General features: G+C 40.8%; 1 protein-coding gene across 1 annotated transcript in view; it reads right to left on the reverse strand.

Moving 5' to 3' along the window:
* Positions 1-4,886: 4,886 nt before the first annotated feature.
* The window catches only part of LOC140849252 (serine/threonine-protein kinase TAO1-like), a 209,260-nt gene continuing 191,744 nt past the window's right edge, over positions 4,887-22,402 (reverse strand). The window contains 8 exon segments of the mRNA XM_073236241.1: positions 4,887-7,537; positions 7,540-7,590; positions 7,593-7,961; positions 7,964-8,067; positions 8,069-8,335; positions 8,337-8,727; positions 8,730-8,795; positions 9,445-9,558. Of these exon segments, the coding sequence (XP_073092342.1) occupies positions 7,395-7,537; positions 7,540-7,590; positions 7,593-7,961; positions 7,964-8,067; positions 8,069-8,335; positions 8,337-8,727; positions 8,730-8,795; positions 9,445-9,558 (1,505 nt within the window). The 3' untranslated portion in view covers positions 4,887-7,394.

Consider the following 22,402-nt stretch of genomic DNA (forward strand, 5'->3'; position numbering starts at 1 on the left):
GTATGTTTTAATCTTTGCATGGCTCCACTTCTTCAAAAACAAAAATCTGTCACTCAGGCTAGCAATATGACACAAAGTTAGCCACTTACTGACTGAAAGTAATAAACTACAGAGTAAATTCATCAGAAATATTTTGGTAGTCACGACAAGAGCTAATACTTATATAGTACAGGCAGTGGTCTAAATGCTTTCTTCATATATTAGCTCATTTTGTCCTCACAATCACATTATCAGGCAGGTACAGTTTTAGCCCCATTCTATAGACAAGGAAACCAATGTGCAGAGAACTGGTCACATAGCTAGAGACTGAATCCAAGCTGAGGACTCTAGGAATGTTTAAGTAGAATGTGGTTTTTTTCCTCCGCATACAAATATCGTACCTTAAAACAAACAAAAAAGCCCATGTGCTCTTTTCACTACATTGCTTAACTGCTTGTCATCTCTTTTGACATAATTTGGCATGCCAGGCCTCAACTGTGTCTCTTGAAGTGCCATTCTCAAGGCAGGAAGAAGCCTTGCCCTCCTTTCTTCAACTATCCGTTCTCTAAAATCCACATTAATCATCATCTCTTTCTTTTCAAGTTTTCATAACTCCACCTCTTTGTCATACCAGTCACCAATTCTTAATTAGCAATTTACATATAACTTTTTCAAGAGATTCAACTTCTTAAGGGAACGACTGTCTTATTCATAGGTGGATTCTCAGCACTTAGTATATGGTAAGCATTTTTCAATGTATTAAATGCAACCTTTCCTTTCTTCATTTTATCCCTTTTTGTTGTTGTTTTGATACCAAACTGAGTAATTTCTTTTTCACTCTTTTTATTTGTTGCACATTAGAAACACATACACTGAAACCCTCAAAACTTTCTTCCTATTGTGTTGTCCAAAAAGACTTTTAAGACCAGTTATTTGTTCTAGATCCCCCTCAGTACTTATGTAATCTTTTGCAAATTCTAGTTGCAAGTGGAGACAATTACATTAATTTTGAACTTTCATTTTCTTTCTCCCCTTCAGTTCTACTTGTAAAGCCATAATTAGCATATACATCAAAGCAATTCAATGTAATAATATGTAACAACTGTCCACTTTGTAACAGGCATTATGCTTAGAGTTGGGAGTAAAGCAGTGAACAGAGCAGACAGTACCTCTCATTTGAGAGTTAGTTTAATGGAGAAAACAGCAGCAATCAGGTCAAGATGACATTGTCCAAAAAAGAGCAAGTACACATTGCTCTGGAGGGTAAGGGCAGATAAACTAACCGTGGGGTCAAGGACGGCCACCCAGAGGAAATTATCCTTACACTGAGGTTTGAGAATTCATAGGAGTAACCAGGTGTATAACCTCTGACATGGCAGTGACCACACCTGACATATTTTTTCCCTTTCCCAAGTGTTTGTGTCTGTGGATGTTTGTTTCCTTTACCAAAACTCTAAAGCCTGCAGCCAACAATACAAGTTTTTTATTGAATTGTTGATGACAGTAGGATAGGAAAGATGAGGATTCTAATCATCTAAGCAGTCTAACCTGATAAGCCTCCTTCCAGCTTTTCCCTCAACATAAGTTGTAGAAACATTTGCCAAACCTGAATTTACTTTAGTCATTTGGTGTGCCCTTCATTTTCTGACTCAGATGACAGTAGGTATTGCACTAGCTAGACAGCCCTTCCTCTTAGCACTTCCCAGGCTTTGGGCCTCTCTGCATTTCCCCAGCTCCTTAGAACAGCTTCCAGCACCACCTACTGCAATTGTGCCCATGGCCGCACAAGGAAAAGCCCAAATAGTTCTTAAAATCAATGATTCAACCCAAGTGACTCTCAGCGGATCCTAACCCAAGACAGGGGGAAGGAAGGCTTAAAAAAACAGGAAAAAAAATAACCAAACAAGCTACCTTAAAAGAGATTTTCATCATTTAAATGTATGGGCCTCAAATCACCTTTTTTCCCCTAGCCCCTCTGAAAGGAAAGGTGTTTAACAAAATTATTTCACTGAGGTAATTTAAATTGATAACTATCTTAGGAAAGTGATTAAGCAATATGCCTTTAAAAACATTTTTGCCCTTTCACTCAATATATCACTTCCCTGAACTCACTCTAAGGAAATAATTTGAGATATCCAATAAGACTTGTGTACCAACAAAAATCAAAAAAGCAAAACCAAACAATCAGAAGCACAATATCAAAACATAAGCATAACAACCAAAAACACATTGATCACAGTAATGTTATTTTAAATAGCAAAAAATTAGAAACAATATAAACATCCAACATCAGAACAATTAAATGATTATCATACACCATTCAGTGTATTATTATGAAGATATTAAAAACCTCCTAATTTAAAACAGATGAATGGACAAATGATGTAAGATTGGGAAAAATCAAAACACAATACTATATATTTATGCCATACGATCCAATTTTTAAAAAATATTCAGATAAATCCTTAGAAAAGAGGTTATAGGGGAGGATCTGCAAACTTTCTGGTGAGTGAGCTGTGGAAAAAATAGTCACAGTTCATTTTTATTTTAGTCTTCATACTTTTATGTATTTCCTACTTTATACTTCTCTATATTTCACAGTTATCAAGCATTACTTGAATGATCGGAAAGTAAGCTATTTGCAAAGGAAAATCTTTCGCCTGTGTTTGTCAGTATAATTAACTGATATTTTCTTTAATCTGCCCGTTTGTCCATATGACCCAGCGTGGCTCAAAATTAATCATGATCCTTTTTCAACCAAAGCTCCCACTTCATCCCTCACTGTGTCAAATCCTAGAAGATCTAATGATTTGACCAGTCAAGCAATATTGTATCAGCAACCTAGCTATCTTAGCACCAACAAGCTACCTGTTTCTCAGTGGCTATGTGCCCATGGAGTCATGATTGCCAGGCATCCTGTTTCCATCTATATCTTTGTAAACAAGCATTTGGACCAGCCTTAGCCCTGACTTGATTCCTACTTCATTGGGCAGGGAAGGAGGGAGGACAAAGGAAGGGAACAAAATAAAAGGTAGAAGAAGAAAGCCTAAGTTTAGGTTAGAATATGGATGGACAAGGCAGAAGAGGTTAGGGCCAGACAGAGTTATGAGAACAAAAATGAAATAAAATACATAGGGGAGTGAAAGGAAGGGTAATTTTTGATCAGAAAAGGCAACTATTTGCCATATTATAATAACAATGTGCTACATTATTAGCCTACACACTCCTGGTCATACCTCTTCATGTTAATGGAATAAACGATAACAAAAGGATTGCACCATTTTAGTGGCCACAGAGGACACCCAGGTCTCTGAGGCAAAGATCCATGGTTGTCTAGAGCCTTCAAAGATGATGCAAAGATCCATGGTTGTCTAGAGCCACTGTGTGATGGTGATAATAGCTAACATTGAGTGATTACTAGGTACCAACAATACTAAGCACACGGCACACATTATCTCACAACAAACCCATCAGCTAAATGTAATTAATATCTTTATTTTAGAAACCTAGAAATAATTGACCAAGAAATAACCAAACATTTCTGTACCTAGAGTGTATCCTTAGCAAAATTATGAGCAAATAAGGGTGGACAGGTAAGAAAAATAGTATTTCCTTAATGCCTATGATATGATGGGTACCTCACCTCACTCACCACTTACCAAATCTTACAAAGTACAGAGTCCAAAAACAGTGACTGAAACATGAATTCGAAACAGGTTTTGAACCTGTCCTAGATAGTCTGGATCAAAAGCCCAGGGTCTTGCCTCCATCCATAAGACTGAACAACTGGGACATTGTAGGAGTCCTCTAGGGTTAGTGTGAGGATAGACCTAGCATCCTAGGGCAGTGACTTCCACTTCCAACCAGCCCAGCCTCTGTGGACTGGACAAGTAATGGCGTTAAAGAGTCCTGCGGGGACACTGAGGCTATGTAGCCTAATCCAGTAGGCTTCATCCATTGGTGAATACCCCTCAACCAAAACCAATAAACACTTCACACACCAGGCTTTGTGTTGGGATTACAAAAATGGAATCCATTCTCTGCACTCAAGGAAATGACTATCTACTAGGAATGCACATCCTGTAAGGACATACTCTTGGACGTTAGTGTAAATCATGTAAAGCATATTTCACCCATTCAATAACTATTGAGCACCACTGTGTGCAAAGTATTGTGTCAAACCTCACCAAGCTTGCATTTTCAGAAAGCAAACCTAACCACTTTAATCCTTGGTGAATTCTAGCTCCTTGGATTATCAAACTATTAAAATTTGAAGATGGAAGGTTAGCATGTTAGTATAGTTCAAGAACTGGCAAGGAGGAAGTAGTCATCTGAAAAGCTGCACATTTCCCTACTACCAGTCCATCCTTTCCTTAGCCCTTCTTACTGTCACTGGACCTCTGCTAAACACAGATTAGGCATCACGTAAACTGTTGTTGAATGAATGGATGACTGTATTGTTTGAAAGGAGTTATATAAACCCAAATACAGAATAAAGAAGAAAAGATAATTTTCCCATGGCCATGATTTCAGAAAGTGAGAGACTGGCGAAGATCGTGGAGTAATGTATTAGGGGCAGAAGTCACAGACCACACTCCCTACCTCTCACCATTAATGAGGGAACTTCTACAGCACTGAGAAGAATGTCCATTTGGTAGATCCAACTTGGATGACTTGCAATGATGGGAGTACCTTTACCTCAGATACTATTATACATTTGTTTGTATGTCTTCCGGCAAGCTATACAGCAGCTAGGGAGTGAGTTCCCTGCTATATTGTGAGTATATGCATCGACATGGATTTCCCTACTCCACTGTAGGAAAAAAACATATAAGCCCCTTCTTTGAGTAGTAAAAAATGAACATAGGAGTCTTTCCTTTAGTTAAAAAGAAACTGAAACAAATCACTTGTAAGTAAGAATGCTTTATTTATTCAGTTGCTGAATCCTTTGTGACGGCAAGAGAAATAGAGAATACAAAAATACTTCTTGGGGAGCTAAACAAGGAATGTATTTGCTGATCAATGAAATAGAGGCAAAGGCATCAAATATGGTTAAATTTCACTATGTTATGCTCTCCACCATAAACAACAAATGTCTTTTGTTTTCCTAGTTTTCAATCCCAAGAGACAATGAATCTTGACAAATTGTTTTACTAATGAAGCCCATCTTAACACACCTAAAATTTGAATGTCTATATTCCCATACACATCAATGTCTATGAAATAGGTTTTATGTAATTGTGGGCAATAGTGTAGTTGATGATGACAGGACATAAACTACCTGTTGTTAAGCTTTTCAGTTACAAATTAACTTAAACTAAACTTGCTATTTTGCTCTTACCTGACTTAAAACTGAGTCTTTTGTTTCATGAACAATAAAAATTTTCAACACTCTGAATCAAATAAAAGTGTTTTAACAATCTGCCAATGTGACACACAACACAGTCTTGTGCTTTTACATAACTTATTCCTCAGTGTTACTGAGGTTGGTCATAAAAAATCTGCAATAGAACAAGTTGCGGCTGTATTGCTACTTAGAAAATACGTGGAGGACGTTTTTCAATTTGTTTCAATTAATAAGGATCAATGACAACTTATGTAGACCCTTTTACGTTTTAAGCACTGTGCTAGCTGCTTTGCAAACATCTATCTAATCCTTACAGAAGCCCTGCGAGGTCCTCATTATCTCTGCTTTACAGATGAGAAAACAGGGACAGAGTAGTTACTTGCCACACTTAATGTGGCTCATATTGGGCACCCCCCCACCCCAACAGCAATTACTGCCTTGAAATTGAATATCAGCCCCAACAGCAAACACCCAAATTTAATTTTCAAACATCAAACTCTTAGTTCTGAACACTTGTCCTCAGGTATTATAGGTTAAGACAATTTGGGCAATGCTACATAATATACAAAGGTAAAAAGATGCTTAGGTGAGGGTCACATAAAAGCCAGTGATGCCCAATAAAGTTCTCCCAGTGTTTGAAAGCAGAAAATCACCCCAAATACTACTTAAATACCTTTATCGGTTAGCTTTTGCATTACTTTAAAATTTTGTAACAGTAAAAAAAGACACGATTACCTCGCCAATATCAGGCACACTACAATCATGAAAGAAGAAATAATCCCATGCAGTTCAGTTACTGGCCAGATCTCAGCCTTTGCAGCAGCTCCGCATTCCTAATTTGTAACTACATGTTCTGCATATGATACACTTAGAATTGTAAAATGAAAAAAAATCCTCAACAACTCAGGAGTCTTGACCTTCCTACACATCTACCTTTTGCACTGGCAGAAAAAAATAGAGGCTGGGAGTATAGGAAATATCTTAACATTTTACAAACATATTGGACAGACGGGCAGGGAGAACAGGTCTGAGTTATCAGATCTATACACCACATGAAAGAGACAAAAGAAAACTGCAGAGACTAGAACTAAGGAATCTCAGTTTCCAATGCCAAACTGTCCCTGCACACTGGCTCAGACTCAGTGGGTGGATTATTAGAAAAATAACCCAGTTTCTGATCTGACAAGAAAACATGTAATAGAAAAACTGAGGGGAATGGACAATTTATCAACAATTTAAAAACAAAATTTACGAATCCTACCTCCTAATCTGGCTTTGGCCAAGACAATGAACGGTGTATCACTAGATAACCAAGATGGGTTGAACATAAAACATACAATCATTAGAATAGCCAATCTCTAGACCCAGTGCCTTCAAAACTCTAGCCTATTTCTACACTATATTGCAATTCCTCTTAGAAACCAGAAACACCATAGCACATTTCATACAGTCTTATAGGAAATTTTTATGAATCTGCCAAGAACGATGACCTTGGAAGAAAAACTTTTTTGTGATATCCAATAAAGCAGCCACTAGTCATATGTGACTAGTATAAATAAGGAAGTGGATTTTAAGTTTCTTTTGATCTTAATGTAAATTTAAATTTAAATAACTATCATTGGACAATGCAGTTCTAGATATTAATTTTCAGCAAATAAAAATGCATTTTTAAAAAAAGACTCATTTCTTTAAGACACAACAAAACAGCCAGGAAATCACATTATTTGTTCAAAAAGAATCTTTCTCTGAGTAAATCCCTGAGTAGTAATGATTTATTGCCACCAAATCAGGCATGAGGAAATAAGGGAATTCAATGGCAATCTCAGCTTCAACCTCTCAGGTGTCTGCATTCCCAGGATTTCTCATGTATTCCTTTGAAGCTATTCCTATCTTTCTTAAAAATAAAAAAATAAAATCTTCTCCATCTGTGGCAGTACTCTCCCTGGGCAGATCCAATGACCTGGTGATCTGGGCCTTCCCATCCTCTAAACTTCATAGCACCATGATCAGAGAACACCTTAATTGTCATGGTTCAATAAAAAAAAGGGAAAGAAAACAGGCTTTGGCACTAAGAAGAAGAAAAATCAGGAACTGAAAAAGAAGAAATGAGGGCCATTCCCCCTAAACAGTTTTTCCAAGTCCATTTATGAGGAAAATCTTCAACTTCAGGAGACTCAAAAAGCTTTTCTATATGAATTTTCCGATGCTGGGATAGGCACTTCTGTTGAAACATTTCTCACAGTCAGTACATTTTTAAGGTTTTCTCCTAGGTGGGTCCTCTGGTGCCTGATAAGGTTAAAGCTTTGACTGAAGCATTCACCACAATCAGGACATTTATAAGGTTTCTCTCCTGTGTGAGTCCTTTGATGAATCACCAACGTGGAACTCTGACTAAAAGTTTTCCAACACTCAGAACATCTGTAAGGTTTGTCTCCTGTATGTGTTCTCTGATGTCTAATGAGATGGGAGCTGAGGCCAAAGCTCTTTCCACATTCCCAACATTTATATGGCTTCTCTCCTGGTTGGATTCTGCATTCTCCTATCATACTGCCATTTTGACTCAAATTTTCTTCAAATTCAGAACTTTCATAGAGTTTCACTCCTATATGCATTTTCTGGTGTGTAATAAGGCTTAACTTCAACTGAATTTCTTTCCGCATTCTGTACATTGATAGGGTTTTTCTCCTATATGTATTCTCTCATGCTTTATTAGAGTAGAATTACAACCAAAGCTTTTTCCACTCAAGACATTTGTAGGGCTTCTCACCTGTGTGTGTCCGCTGGTGGCAAATCAGGCTGGAACTCTGACTAAAACTTTTCCCACAGTTGGGGCACTTATAAGGCTTTTCTCCAGTGTGAATCCTCTGATGTTCTATTAGGACATAACTATGGCTGAAGCATTTCCCACAAACAGGACATTCATATGGTTTTTCACCTGTATGTGACCTATGATGCTGAATGAGGTGAGAGCTGCTACTGAAACTCTTCCCACAGTCAGGACACTTACAGTTTCTCTCCTGTGTGAGTTCTTTCATGAATAATAAGATGTGAGGTATTGCTGAAGCTTTTCCCACATTCTCCACACCGGTAGGGCTTTTCTCCTGTGTGTGTTCTCAGATGCTGAATCAGGTGAGAGCTGTTACTAAAGCATTTCCCACACTCAGAGCATTTATAAGGTTTTTCTGAGTGGGTCCTCTGGTGTGTACACAAATGAGAACTATTATTGAAACTTTTCCAACATTTGGAACATTTGTAGGGTTTGTCTCTGAAAGAGGAGATCTGCTGGACAGAGGCAATGCAGTGTTCTGGATCCCATCCCCAGTGACTGGGTTTCTCCTCCTCTTTTCCTGTTGAATTTCCTTGATTCTGTGGGTTGCCATTGTTCTCATAGGAATCATCACCTCTTTAAGTTGATCTCCTTTACAGTTATTGTGTTGAATGGTTTCCAAATTATCCTTCCTTTCATTTCCTGCAAGAATAAACAAATATTCTAACATATTCCCTAATCTCTGCCAGGGGAAGGAAATTCTAAGTTGCAACAGAGGAGAGGAAATAACAAAGTAGAGCTTCATAAATTATTTTATGTTCATTATTTTAAAGCTAGTTTTTACTTCTTTTACTCTGTGTTCATCAGAAGCAGGTGAATTTTTTATACTTAGTAACAATACTAATGAAGTTTTGTATGATTGTCAGCAATTGCCAAGGGGGATACCAATCTAAAAATAGTTTCCTTAAACTTTATTAGAAGACTGAAAAGAAAAAAAGGGATCTGAACTAGGGGAGAAACTGAATAAGCTACATTCTGAGATGAAAAAAGACAATACCTTAGTTAAAATCTGAGCAAATATAGGAATAACAATCATGCCCATTATTCATTAAGAAATAAATAAATTTGTACATGGTATCTCATTAATCCTGAAAAATATGTGAGACAGATATTAACATTCACTTAAACATGAAAAAAGTGAGGTTGTAAGAGTTACTCTAGCTTGTAAGTGACATAGCAGGGACTCAGATTAAAGTTTCTCTCATTCTAATGTCCTAGTCTTTCTATGTACTCTGTAGCACATCTTAAGATGAATCTCCAAAGGATTCATATCATCTTCTTGACCCCTCACCTGTAAAAGGGCTTTTCAAATTCTCCCTTTCCATGAAGCCATTAGAATCTGAGACCAATAGCTTTTGTTCTTTCTCCATCACAGTGATCACAGCCAGGTTAGGGATCACAAATCCTGTGGAGGGAAAGAGGTTAGGTTTGCAGGCATTTGTTAAAATTTATTCTTCCTTCCTTCCTTCCCAACCATTGTAACATAACAATTGTAGGCACACAATGGTTTGTGAACCATCCTCAAAATAAGAAACACAGTCTTTAGAAGTCCTTTTAGAAAATCTTATCTCAGATGCCAAGTGTTTAGAATTAAGGGTTAATCCAATTTACCTTTTCTAAGGAAATAACAATAAAAAATTCAATCTTCACATTAAAGTCTGAGGATCAAGCTTCAAAACTAGAATGCTAATATTCACTGTCCACTCAGAGATCAAAAATATTTATAATTGACGAAACAAATCTGTTTTGTGGATAAAGCACCAAGAAGACTTTAAAGAATCAATATGCCGCTATGAGCAGCAGCTACAGAGAAAGCACACTGTATAGAAAGAATGACTTCATCCTTGATGGAGAACAAAAACTTTGTCAATTTCAAAACTTAAGATTTATATAACAAGAAATTAGGACAAAAGAGGGCTGGAATAATCACAGCCAATAACCCCTAAATACAAAAGGGAGGCTAATGAAGGATCTTTTCCTTGTCTCTGACTCTCTAAGTTCATAATCACAATGTGTCTTTCAGCCTAAACTTTAGCTTTTGTAGGTAACTACAATCCCTGACCTACTTTAAGAGACGGAAAAATGTGATCTATTACTGAAAGGCAATATATGGCCTTGACATCCATTTCAGGATATAGAGACTAATATAATACAGGAAAAATGAGAGTCTAAAAGGATATATAAAGGCACACATATGGAAAACAAACAAACAAAGGTATATTTATCATTTTCACCCTACTACTGCTTCTCATGTGCCAGGCACCGAACTAAATATGTGTATTTCTCATTTAATTCTCACAACAGCCCTCAGAGGTATATGAACAATAACCAGCATTAGGTGAGCAAAAAAGGCATTAGGAACCTTCCCACGGGCAAACGGCCACAAAGTGGGAGAGTAGTACTCAGTCCCAGGCCTGTTTGGACATCGTCTTTCACACTTTGATCTATTACAGTCAACTTAGAGCAGGAAACAGAGCGGGGAATAAACCCAAACTGCAAATGATCCTTAAGGAGGACCCTTACTTTGGAATATATTGACTGGATTTCTAAAAAACAGATTTACATTCCAAGACGTTAGGTCAAAGGGAGCTAGCATTCCCTAAGCACCGTCAGCAATTAGGGATTTGTTATCGGAAAAGGTGAAACTAGTCTAAATCACAAATATCCCCAGGGTTTGAGTAGGATAAAAAAAAAAAGAACTATACATATTAATTTTTCAAGTGTTCGAATGGAATAGTGTTCCGCCGCCCGAGTTACACGTTTCCATGGAAGTCTTTACAAAGGAAGCCGCGCCATCATTTTCCCTAAGAAACCATTAATTTTGGTAGTAGATGAACCCCCAGGAACAGTGGCTCAGCAAAGCGGTAGCCTACTCAAGGCCATTAACAGTATTAAAAGGCTGTCATTCCACAGAGAAGGGCTGCTTTCAGTGTCTTCAAGCAGAGTGAATAGGATGGGGCCATGCTTGGGATGAGAATGTCTTCCAAAGATGCGCTGCCTGAAACTTAGCTTTAAGAACCATTGACAGGAAGCACAACTGGGGTACACTGCGGGGTAAGTTCCAAGAGACCAGATCCAGCCGACAAGATCCTTTAGGGACCCCGCAGGCGCGGCGGCCTCGCGACGGGTGAGTCTGGGCCCGCGCCCCTCGCAGCAGGGGGTCCCCCTCCGGGCGGACACCGCAGCCTGGGCGCTGCGGCTTCCACTCCTCCTGCCCGCAGCCCTCGACCCGCTTCCCCCCGAGATGGAACTCACTGTTCTGGGCGCTACCCAAAAGGCGCCCTGCACCCCCAGCACGCCCAGCGCTCCGGGAGGAAGGAGCCTCGGCTCCCTCTGACCCCACCACCCGAGGGTCCCACACTCCCAAACCCGGCGCACGGAGATGGGAAATTTCCCCACCTCCCCGGCTTGGCCCGAGCCTCTCTAGGAAACGGTGCAGGCTCGCTCTCGTTGATCTTAACCCGCAGGGTCCTGGACCTGAAGGAGCGCGCTGGTGGATCGCCGTGCCTTGCGCCCTCTGATGTTGGCGCGCGGTGATTCTCATTCCTCACCCAGAGTCCTTACAGTAGGGGCCCGACTGGAGCTTGTACTTTCCCTTGCCATCAGAGCATCATCGGATTTATCATCACCGTCAGAATAAAAATGAATTATTTCCTAAGCGCCTGTTGTTTCTGTTCCCACCGCTGTGAACCGAGATACACACACACACACACACACACACACACACCTGTCTGTGAAACAGGCATCCTTCCATATATAAAGCAATTAGTTCACAAGACACCCTTATTAGTAACACCCGGAGAAGCAAACTCTCCTCTTTCATTACAGAGAAAATAGAAGCCAATCCCTTCATCTCCCCCACATCAAATATGCAAATCTTAAGACTGCTGCCCCGCCACCCTCTTTCTTCCCTTCTGTTCAAAAGAGGATTGGTCCTTCCTATTTAAAACAAGCCCTTCTCTGGTATTCACTTTCCTTCCCACCTTCTTGGAATTCCTACACTATCAACTAACTGCACAATTCTCTCACGCCCATCTCAAAATAGTCCTTCAGCTTTTCTTTTTTTTTAAATCTCACAAGGTTTCCATTTTATCTCTTCCCACCTGCCTTTTAATCCATGTCTCCTGCAGCAAAAACAATAAATCACCAGGATCACCAATGACCTCTGTGTAGTTAGTGCAGTTGGTATTTTTCAGTTCCCTAGTCCTTTTCCAGGAGTTTTGACACTGCTGAGAACTCCTTTCTTCTAGAAACACTCTTTTGAAGTGACACCACACTCTTCATTCCCCTCTGATATCTCTAGTCAGTCCTGTTAGTTTCTTACAAGCTTGATCTTCGCTAAATACTGAGGCTCCTCAAGGCCATTCTAGACCCTCTCTATCCTGGAATGTTCTCTAGGAACCTCTTTCATTCCCACATTTTACAATATCAGCTACACAGACAACTTGCAAGTGTTTATCTCCAGCCCAGGCTACCTATCCAAGTTCTTCACCATATAACCAATGGTCTACTTGACATCTCATATCAAAGGTCTCAACAACACCTCAAAAACAAAATGTCAAAATTCAAAATCTACTCTTACTTCTCCCAAATATACATTAAACACAAAATAAAATAAACCTGTTTCTCTTCCAATATTCTCTCTCAACCATCCATCGTTACACAAAAGTCCCTCCTTTTTCCTTACCTCCTGCATACAATCCATAGCTAAGCTTCATCTATCGTGTACTCGTACACAATTCTCAAATCCAGGCCCTTCTCCCAACCACCAGGGCCATCCTGAATTCAAGCAACTACCACCCCTCATCTGCAGGATTTCTGTAGCATCCTAACAATCCTACAGCTGTCCATCTTTGCCCCTTCTCATCCAGTCTCCTCAATGAATCCAGAGTGTTCTTTTCAAAAGATAATGTGATTCTGCCAGCTCCCTTTACCAAGTTAAAGCCCATTCATCCTTCAGACTTCAGCTCAGACATCACTTCTTCATGTATGTCTCCTCTCCTTGAACCTGCATAACCTTGTGTAACTGCCTCAAACAACAGAGTGTGGAGGAAGGGAAGAAATAGAACTTACTCTTCTGCCTGCTCTTAGAACCAGCCACCGGGCTGCAAGGAAGCCCAGGCACTCGCAGAAGCCACGTGAGGCGCTCTGGCTTGCGTGAGAAAGGCTTCAGAGGACTTCAGACCCCAACCATCATCAGACTGCAACCACGTGGAGTCCAGAGTGAGAACCACCTAGAAGAGTCAGTCTACCCCCAGAACTATGAGAGAAAATGCTAAAATGATTATTTTATGTTCCAAGCTACTAGGTTTTGGAATGAATTTGTTATACAACCACAGACATATTTAGTACATTGATGTGTGGTGCTGCCTTAACAAAAACCTAAAGAAAGTGTGGTATTGCCTATGGGAACAGGAGGCAGGCAGGAAAGAGAAATTCCTCGAGTAGTGTTAGTGGAAGACTAAGGACCTTAAGGAGCTTGTGAGTGACACCATTCTGTAAAGGTGTAGAAAGTGATCATTTCATGCTTGTAAGCTATACCAACTACTCAACTCTGCCGTAATTGCACAAAAGCAGCCATCTGCAAAACTAGCAAATAGGGGCTGGCTTGTTGCAATAATACTCTATTCACAAAAAATTGGGCAGCAAGCCCACCAGAAGTATTTTGCTGACCCTTGTTCTAGCTAAAGAGGTTTCAAGATAGAATAATAAAAGTGCCACATTGCTTCTTCTCACTGCCTAAGATTAAATGCAAGAGAAGAGAGACAAGCTAAAACAACAACCCTTGAATATATGAGCTAGAACCTGCTCCTTTGAAAACAAATTTTTTTCTCTCATCCCAGCCTCTCCAGATAGAAAACAATGTTAAAATTAAGAAATGGGAAAAGATAAAATATCAGGCACTTCTAGGAAATTTTGGTTTAAATAAGGGTCAGCAAATTACCAAAGTCCTTTTACAGGTCCTAAGGATGTGTCTTGATGAATTTCTATGTTAAACAATAGGCAACTAAAAACTCCAAAGGATCTTGTCCCATAACAACCGCACAAAGAGGCCAAGGCAGAGAAGGGTTATAACATGAAGATGTGTAGGCGTCACTTCTATCTAATAGAGTGTCAAGATTTCTGAAAGTATTGTATCAGCTGGGACTGAGAGAGACAGACACTACAACATGATAAGACGTCTTTGGAGTCCCCAGATTTTATTGGCAGGAAACAGGTGTTGAAAGCTACTCAGTCACAAACATGGGTCACTGTTGAAGAAAACCAGAATGTGTCATCTCAAGATATGCCTCTGGAACATAAAAATTATTTTAACCTGAAAGTAATTACGAAGCAACAAATGAAGGAAAGCTCTCTCTACCCTCCTGCTTCCCTGCTTAAAAGCAGGATATAATTTCTCCTTAACTGGAGATGATTCTAGACTATTCCTATCAATACGACAGGAACCTGCAAACAAATATCACTATATGAGTTTCTTTCCATATATTTATTTTCTATGGTTTGCTGCCTTTGGAAACCTAAATCTGCTTTATTTTGTCTTCACATTTCTCTACAGATTTATTGTTTGTCAAAGATGCAATATAAACCAGACTTCTAAGACACCTCTTTGAGTTACTCTTTCCCTGAGTCTCTTGCATATAAAATTGAGTTATACATGTTAATAATCTTGCTTGTTTTTCTTTTGTCAGTCTGCTGTTTGTTACAGAGGCCCCAGCTGAGAACTTCAAAAGGCAGAAGGCAAAGAATTTTTTTCCTTTCCTACACTAGCAAAAGGCTACCTAAATTTCCAGACCTTTCTGTTCAGCCTTGTTTTGAGCCACCATGCTCTTCCCACTGGATGCCAAGCTGTTTCGCTTCTCTGAACACAGCTTGTTCTTTCCTATGCCTGTGCCTTTAGTTTCTCCTACAGTGTCATAGCTTCAGGCACCCCTACCCTTCTCCCTCTCCCCTACCTTCCCTCTGTCTGTATAGAACTCACCCACTCCTCATTTCAGCTTAAGTATTATTATCTCCCTGGTTTAGTCTCCCATGACTCTCCCAGGAAGACTTAGGCTGTTTTCCTTCCCAACTTGCACCACGCTCATCATACTGTATTCTACACCCCCATAGGCCCTGACCGATTAAGAAATGGATACGGGTATTAGATAAGGTTCAAAATCACCAGCTTGTCGCAGGCAAAGCTGGAGTGGAGAGCTGGTTTTGTGTCCAGGGCTTCCTATGCCTTCTCATGCATTAGACAGGCTTTGCTCTCCTGGTTGCAGAGCAGAAAAAATTTGCCCCAGAAATTCTAATGGCCACATTCACAAGAAGCAGAGAGCAGCTGAGAAATGTTCTATGGACAAGAAGACCTTACAGAGCCCAAGGGGGGCTGAACTACACACATGCGTTCAGCATTGTCTACCCCATCTCACCTACCAAATAAGTTGCTTTTCTTCACCCCATAAATGAGTATGGGGTAAGGACTGAGGCAGAGGGGTGAAGGATAGAAAGTGCCTTCCACCAGTTACATAAAAATAGAAGTCCTTATTTTATGGGGTTTCAGGAACATGAGGAGCAGGAAAGAACGGCTTTCCTTTACATCTAAAAGCTTCCTGAGGATGGCATTCAATAAACATCTTCGACTGGACTAGAAAATGAAGCCATGAGTGAACTTGTTCACCATATTGTCTTCTATTATAGTGGCTATGTAGACATGTAATCCAGGTTAGCAGGAGAGCTCTCTGAACGCAGGAACCTCATCTTATTCGTACAGTCCAAGTACATAGAACATAGCAGCAAACAATGTGTAAGTCCTGGGAGAGGAAATCCCAGAGCAAAATACCTCTGAAACTGAAATAGCTCAAAGGGAGAAATAAAGTTTAAAATCCGTTTATTGCCTTCAAACTGCAGTCTGGGGCCATCTCTCTTTCTTGCTCAGGCAGAAGCAAAACCAGCCGTCCCCCTCACCTCTGAGGTTCAGATAAGCCCTCCAGTTGCCCAGGTAATTACCCATGGATATGGAGATGAACAACTCTCCTCCCCTGAGGAATGCCTATTGATATGCAGATGCACTAAAGCCAGGTCACATCTTCTGGAAATATTACAGTTTTACTTACACAGTGAATATTGCATAGTTAAATAAACTCCTAGGATAAAAGATCTAGTATGCTTTGGGGACATATTCAATTGTGCAGCTTGGAAAATTTACCAAATACTATTATTTTTCCTTTTATTTCCTTGTCTCCTTTGTTCTTTAACTCACTTATTCAACAAACATTTAGTGTCACCTGCTATTGACTTCCTGAACAGGTCAACCTGAGCAGGAGTTTGGATGGTGTGGGTAAAATTGCAGTATTTCCAGAATCTCTTGCCTGGCCTTAGTGCATCTCCATATCAATAGCGTTTCCAAGGGGTGGAGAGAAGTAGTCCATCTCCATATCAATGGTAACTACAAGGGTCAGCAGAGAGCATCTCTGGACCAGAGAGATTGGGTGGGCCCCCAGGCCCCCCAGGCCCCCTCTCTGGCAGCCAGTTGGGAGAGACAGGGGAAAGCAGAAGTGGACGACTGCTTGTAAGCAATAAATGCGTTTCTCCCACTTTATTTCTCCTTTTGACTGATTTTGGTTTCAAGGGTATTTTGCCCCGGAATTTTCCCCCTGAGTTACAGATAGATTGGCCTGGCCCCTGGCTAGCTGGTACAGGGTACTGATAGACTGAGCTTCTGCCTTTCTCCAGCCATGACTGCTTCCAGACATCAGTGCCAATGAGAGAAACAGCAGAAACTGTCTGCATGTGGGATCCTCCGCGAGTGTTTTTAGCTTCACATTACAGAAGACCTGACATACGGTGCTTTAAACCATAAGGACTTACTATTGACTTAAGAAATGTCTAAGGCAAGCAGTCCTGGGACGGTGGACTGAGCAGCCCAGGAATTCTGGGTCTCAGAGATAGTGGGTCTCTGAACCGACCTACCCCAACAATAGTACTTGCTATGGACTGAATTGTGTGCACCCCTGCTCCCCCCTACTCCCCTTCCTGTTCATATGTTAAAGTCCTATCTCCAATGTGATGGAATTTGGAGGTGAGGCCCTTGGAAAATAATGAGGTTTAGAGGAAGTCATGAAGGTGTGGCTCCATGATGGGATTAGTGGCCTTAATAGGAAGAGCCACGGAGGACTTGGCTTGCTTGCTCACTCCCTCTCTTTCTCTCCCATGTGGTGACTCAGGTCAGAAGGCGGCTGTCTGCAAGCCAGGAAGAGAGCTTCTCACCAGAAGCCAGCAGTGCTGTCACCCTCATTTCAGACATGCAGACTCCAGCCAGAACTGTGAGAAAATTAATTTCTGTTGTTTAAGCCACCCACAAGTCCATAGTATTTTGATATGGTATTTTGCTACTCAAGTTTACTAATAGAGTTCTGGTCTGACGACATGATCAGAACACCTTGCACTTGGTTGTCAGTTGTCAGGTTTTATCCTTTGCAGGGATGCTTGTGTTTTGCAACAAAGGTGATTAAAGTGGCAGGCATTTCTCCAAGCCTCAGGAATGTGGGCACAGTGATGCCCATCTCCCAGAACTCTGAGGATTATTTTGATCACTTTGAGTGGTGGGCTTTCTGGTGCTTTCAGCAGATCTCTGGCTCCTTTTCTTCATCATCCCCCTGCCAATTCTCCCTGCATTATTTGGCCTGGGACTACACACAAAGAATTGTTACTAAAACAATCGCTGCTCCAAATTCCTGTTTGACTGACTCGGCACCTCCAGGGTGGAGTCAGAGAAGAGACTTGGCTTAGGGAGGGCATATAGGCTGGCTCAGGGCAGCAAAGATATCAGAAACCCAAGAACCATAGATGCCCCAGTGCAAAGGATCACCTGTATCAAAATTGATACCAAGGAGATTGCACCATCTTTTTTGAAGGTGGCCAGGGGAAGCAGGCGTAGAGGTCGGAGGGAAAATAAATGTCCAGGATCATTTGATTCTGGGACTACAGCAAATCAAAGAGATCAGCAAAGCAGAATCTAGATTGTGCCCATCTCATACCAGCTTGGATGGCTCTGTTTTTGTCATATTAGATGCTCAAGATTCTAAACTGTGTCACAGGTGGCTCCAGAGACAGCCGTTTGGTGAGACTGCTGCAAAAGGTACATTATGCTTCTCAGCAACCCAACCTTCTATAAACTCAAACACTCTTTAGGCAAACATAGAGTGATATTTGTACCAATTAGACTGAACAAGTATGAACCTGGATGTAACGGGATTATGAGCACTGATACTCTCAATGTGAACCATTTGGAATTAACTATCGGAGGAGGGAAACAGCCAGGTACCACTCTCCAGAATCTTAAGGGTCACGCCTCCTCCTTGGCCACATATTTTCTTTAAGATTAGTTGTCTTCATATCTGCTCATCTTGGCCCCCACCCTATGTAAACCAATCTTCCTCCAGAAGACTAAAGATCAAGATTGGGCAGGCCTCATTCCTGACTATGGAGAAGTCCAGTTCTCAGGGCCAGTTCTAGCTCTTGCAGCCACAGAGCTGTAGAAACCTACAAAACTGGACTCAAATTATGCAGGAACCTGTAACACAAGACACCATCTGGAAATTTGAGTCCATGTTACAAAGCATGGCCCAAGGGCTCGATTCCTTTCTAAATACACCAAATGCTGGGAAGCAGAGTAGTTACCGGTCAAAACTGTGAAAACAGCAAAATTTCTCCAAGACAATTTCACCTGCTTTCTCTTACCAACCCCCTACCTCCAACTCTGCCCCTGCCCTCTAGTTTCAAATTGATCTACCATTAGTGGGCACCTACCAATTGTTCCCTCATTCAGCGCCTGCATTTTATCCTTTGTCTCTTAACCCATCCCTGTAGATAGTGGTATTCTCAAGGGCCAGGTTGAACTGCATCTGTGGAATCATAGGCCCGGAGTTGGAAGCAGGAAAGTAGGTGAAGAAGAATAGTATCTGGTGAGGCCTTCCTGGGCCCAGACACTGTCAAATATATTCACCTCATCCCCACAAACCCCTATATGATACAGGGCTTAGTATTCTAATCTCACATTTTGAGGACACAAAGAATTTGAGGATAATTACAAAGCCTCTAGGAGGTAGAGGGATTGAAGGCCCTCAATAAAATCTTTTCATGCCCTGTAGCTCTCTTTTGAATTCATGAACCCATTCCTTCTCCTGTATTTCCTACTGCAGTGGATGCCAGCCCAGGGGACAAGTTACCCAAGTCACACCCTGGACACCATCTTTGACTATTCCCTTACCCCGTAACCAACCAGTCACCAAATTTTGACCCACCTCCTAAATAAGTCTCGAATATGTCCATTACTCCTCACTCCCACTGTCACTCTCCTAGGTTAGTCCACGAGCATTTCTCATTTAGGTGGATCTCTGTCTCCAGGTTGGCTCAAGAGGTACGTGTCTGCGTGAAGATGAAGAGCTGCAGAAATATACTGATATTTTAATTGCCTTTGAACAATATTCAATTAAATTATAGCATATATGGAATATTCATATGACTGTGCTTGGTAGTAACATGGACTAGTATTAATAAGGAAATTACATGCAAAATACTTCCTGGTTAATAACGTGTTCCATATCATAATGGCAGCTTGGCTGGAGAGTCATACTTTACTTCTATCCAGAACACACCTTTAGTTCCCCCAGACTCCTCTTCCCCAAGACTCTAAATTTCTCATTCAATATTTTTTAGTTTAGATCTCAGCACAAAATGTTATTGATTTTTATGATATTCAGTTGTCAAAAAAGGTATTCAATCTAGGTAGGCAATTGTATAAATAATATTTTTAAGTCTGTCGGCCTGAGTTTCACAGTATATTGCTTTAGGGCAAGCAAACTCTGAAAGAGAGATGATATTATCAGCTTTACCTAATGGGACAAGTAATGCATTGGATTTCCACTGAAGTCAGTAAAGGAAGCACTTTTCTCAGAGAATCATCACACCTGTCATCAGAAAATAATGGCCAAAATTGGCAGGCAGGCAGGGGTTTGTAACTATTTAAAGTAGATGTGGAAATTAATGAATCTGTAGAACAGCCTTAGCAAATGAACAAAGATATCAAGGAACAGGAATGCTAAATGCCCTGCAAAATACAGGGCAGCAATTCTGCAGACTAAAAAATTGTCCTGCCCCAAATGCAAACAGCGTTTCTGGAGAAACACCGATCTGGTCCCGACTCTTCATCTTACAGATGACCCCATTAGACTTGCCTTTCAGGGAAGGTGCCACATATTCAACTTTGTTCTGCCAGGAACCATCACAGCGTCTGGCACTCAAAAGAAGCTTAGTAATTGTGAGGTGTGATATCTTTAAAACAATTCATGTGCTTAGGCATTTTACCTTTTGTCTCAGTTCACAAGAGCCAGTCATCTCCTTGGGGGGATATCAAGACTCCTTACTGAAGGACTGCAAAGTGACAGACTAGGCTGATATTTAGCTTTTGTCATTCAAAAACAAGGTTTTGCTACAACAATGCTGACATTCTTCGCCAGGCTCTTGTCCTGAGAAACAATTATTTCAATTTATTTTCTTAGCATATCGATGGCCTAGTTTGGTGTTTAGAGTTCTTGCTATGGGAGTTCCAGAAAGATGAAGCCCTCTGTCTGAAAGTGAAGAGTTTTAGATTTAAAAAGTGACCCTAGGGGCAGAGGGGAGGTACTATTACCCCCTCATCTCTTCTCTGCCCACCTAGTCTCATATGATTACCTGACATTCCATTTTATATGTCTTTGTTGTTTTTTTATTGTTTTCTTCTTTGACCAGATTGTCAACTCCATGAAGTTCTTTATCTATTTAATTACTGCTGTGTTTCAGTCTCTACAACAGTACCCGGCAGCTCAATAAATATGTATTGAATCAATGAATGAGTTTTCTTTTTTCTTCATTCTCTTCCACGTCAGAAGGAGAGCAAGAAGTAATTTAATTAGAGAGGCTATCTTTAAAGCTTGTGAGCTCATTCACTGGATTTCCCCTGCTTGCAGAGGAAATCCCAAAAACTGGTTCCTTAGAATCACATCCTGAAAGGTCTAAGGACAGGCTCATCTCTGACTTATTCCTCGTTGTTCTGCACTCCAAGTTTACTTCCTCTGCAAAGTTTGTAGGGTGGCAAATGACATCTCTCAAGACACTGAGCCACTAATTCTTCAGAAAATGCCCAGATAAAATAGAGCCAATGCTCTGGGTCCTTGCCTGTTTCTGGCAAACAAATCTACGAATTTTTGCCATGGATGCTGACCCCTTCTCAGTAGTGGAACCTAATGGGTACTAGATCTTTGCAGACCTGCCCAGAGAAGCACATCACATCATTACAGGAAGTCAGAACTCCTTTCCTATATGGTGAAAAGGTGAACACAGGATTTGGCATTAGAAGACAATTCTATTAGGAAATTTGTGCAGTCAGATCCCTGAGTTTTACCGACCAATGTTCAGACTTTTCTTAGCCACAGAAGAATAAAGGTCCTAGAAAACTTCAGGCTCAGTGACCAAGAATGTACATCTTCACAAAGCATTTGGACCATCAAGTTCTTTGATAGTATGCAAAAATATCAGCCATGTTGTTCTGGGATGAATTCCATGGTGACCCTTTATTAGGGTGGGAATGGGAAGGAGACAGAATTTGCAAAAGGTGGGAAACCTTACAGTATGAGATCTGCACAATGTCAGGTGTAGACAAGTCATTTGTTCCCGATGGTAGTCTGTATTCTAAAATGGATTCTTCTCAACTGCATAACAGAAAAACCTCCAAGTAAGTTATTGGATAATAGAACGAAATTATGGGCTCCCGATCTATAGTGTCATCCTAAAAAGATCTTTCATCTAAATTTAGTGGTCCAAAGCTGATCAAGTGCTTTCACACCAATATGCCACTTATTTCTCACCACAAATCTGTGAAGACATCAGCCGGAAACGTGTCCATTTTGCAGACAGGAAAGCTGAGGATCCAAGAGGGGAAAGGAGTTGCCTAAGCCCCTGGAGCCAGTGGTGGAACCGGGTTTAGTGCCCTGCTCCTCCAGCCCCCACTCTCAGTGTGTCTGCACCACCCCCGGATGCAGCATCCCAGAGAGGATCATAAATGGACTGACCACATGATTTATCACCCAAACCACAACACTTTGGAGAGTGGGAAATGCTCTGTGGATAATTATCTTGAGACAATAACTGGACCCCAGGACTGATGAATAATCACCTTAATCACAGGGCAGAAGCCTGGGGGACAGGCGAGTCTGCACCCTGCTCTGCTC

This window comes from Manis javanica, chromosome 4, assembly GCF_040802235.1.
Source record: "Manis javanica isolate MJ-LG chromosome 4, MJ_LKY, whole genome shotgun sequence".
NCBI classification, from domain to species: Eukaryota; Metazoa; Chordata; class Mammalia; order Pholidota; family Manidae; genus Manis; species Manis javanica.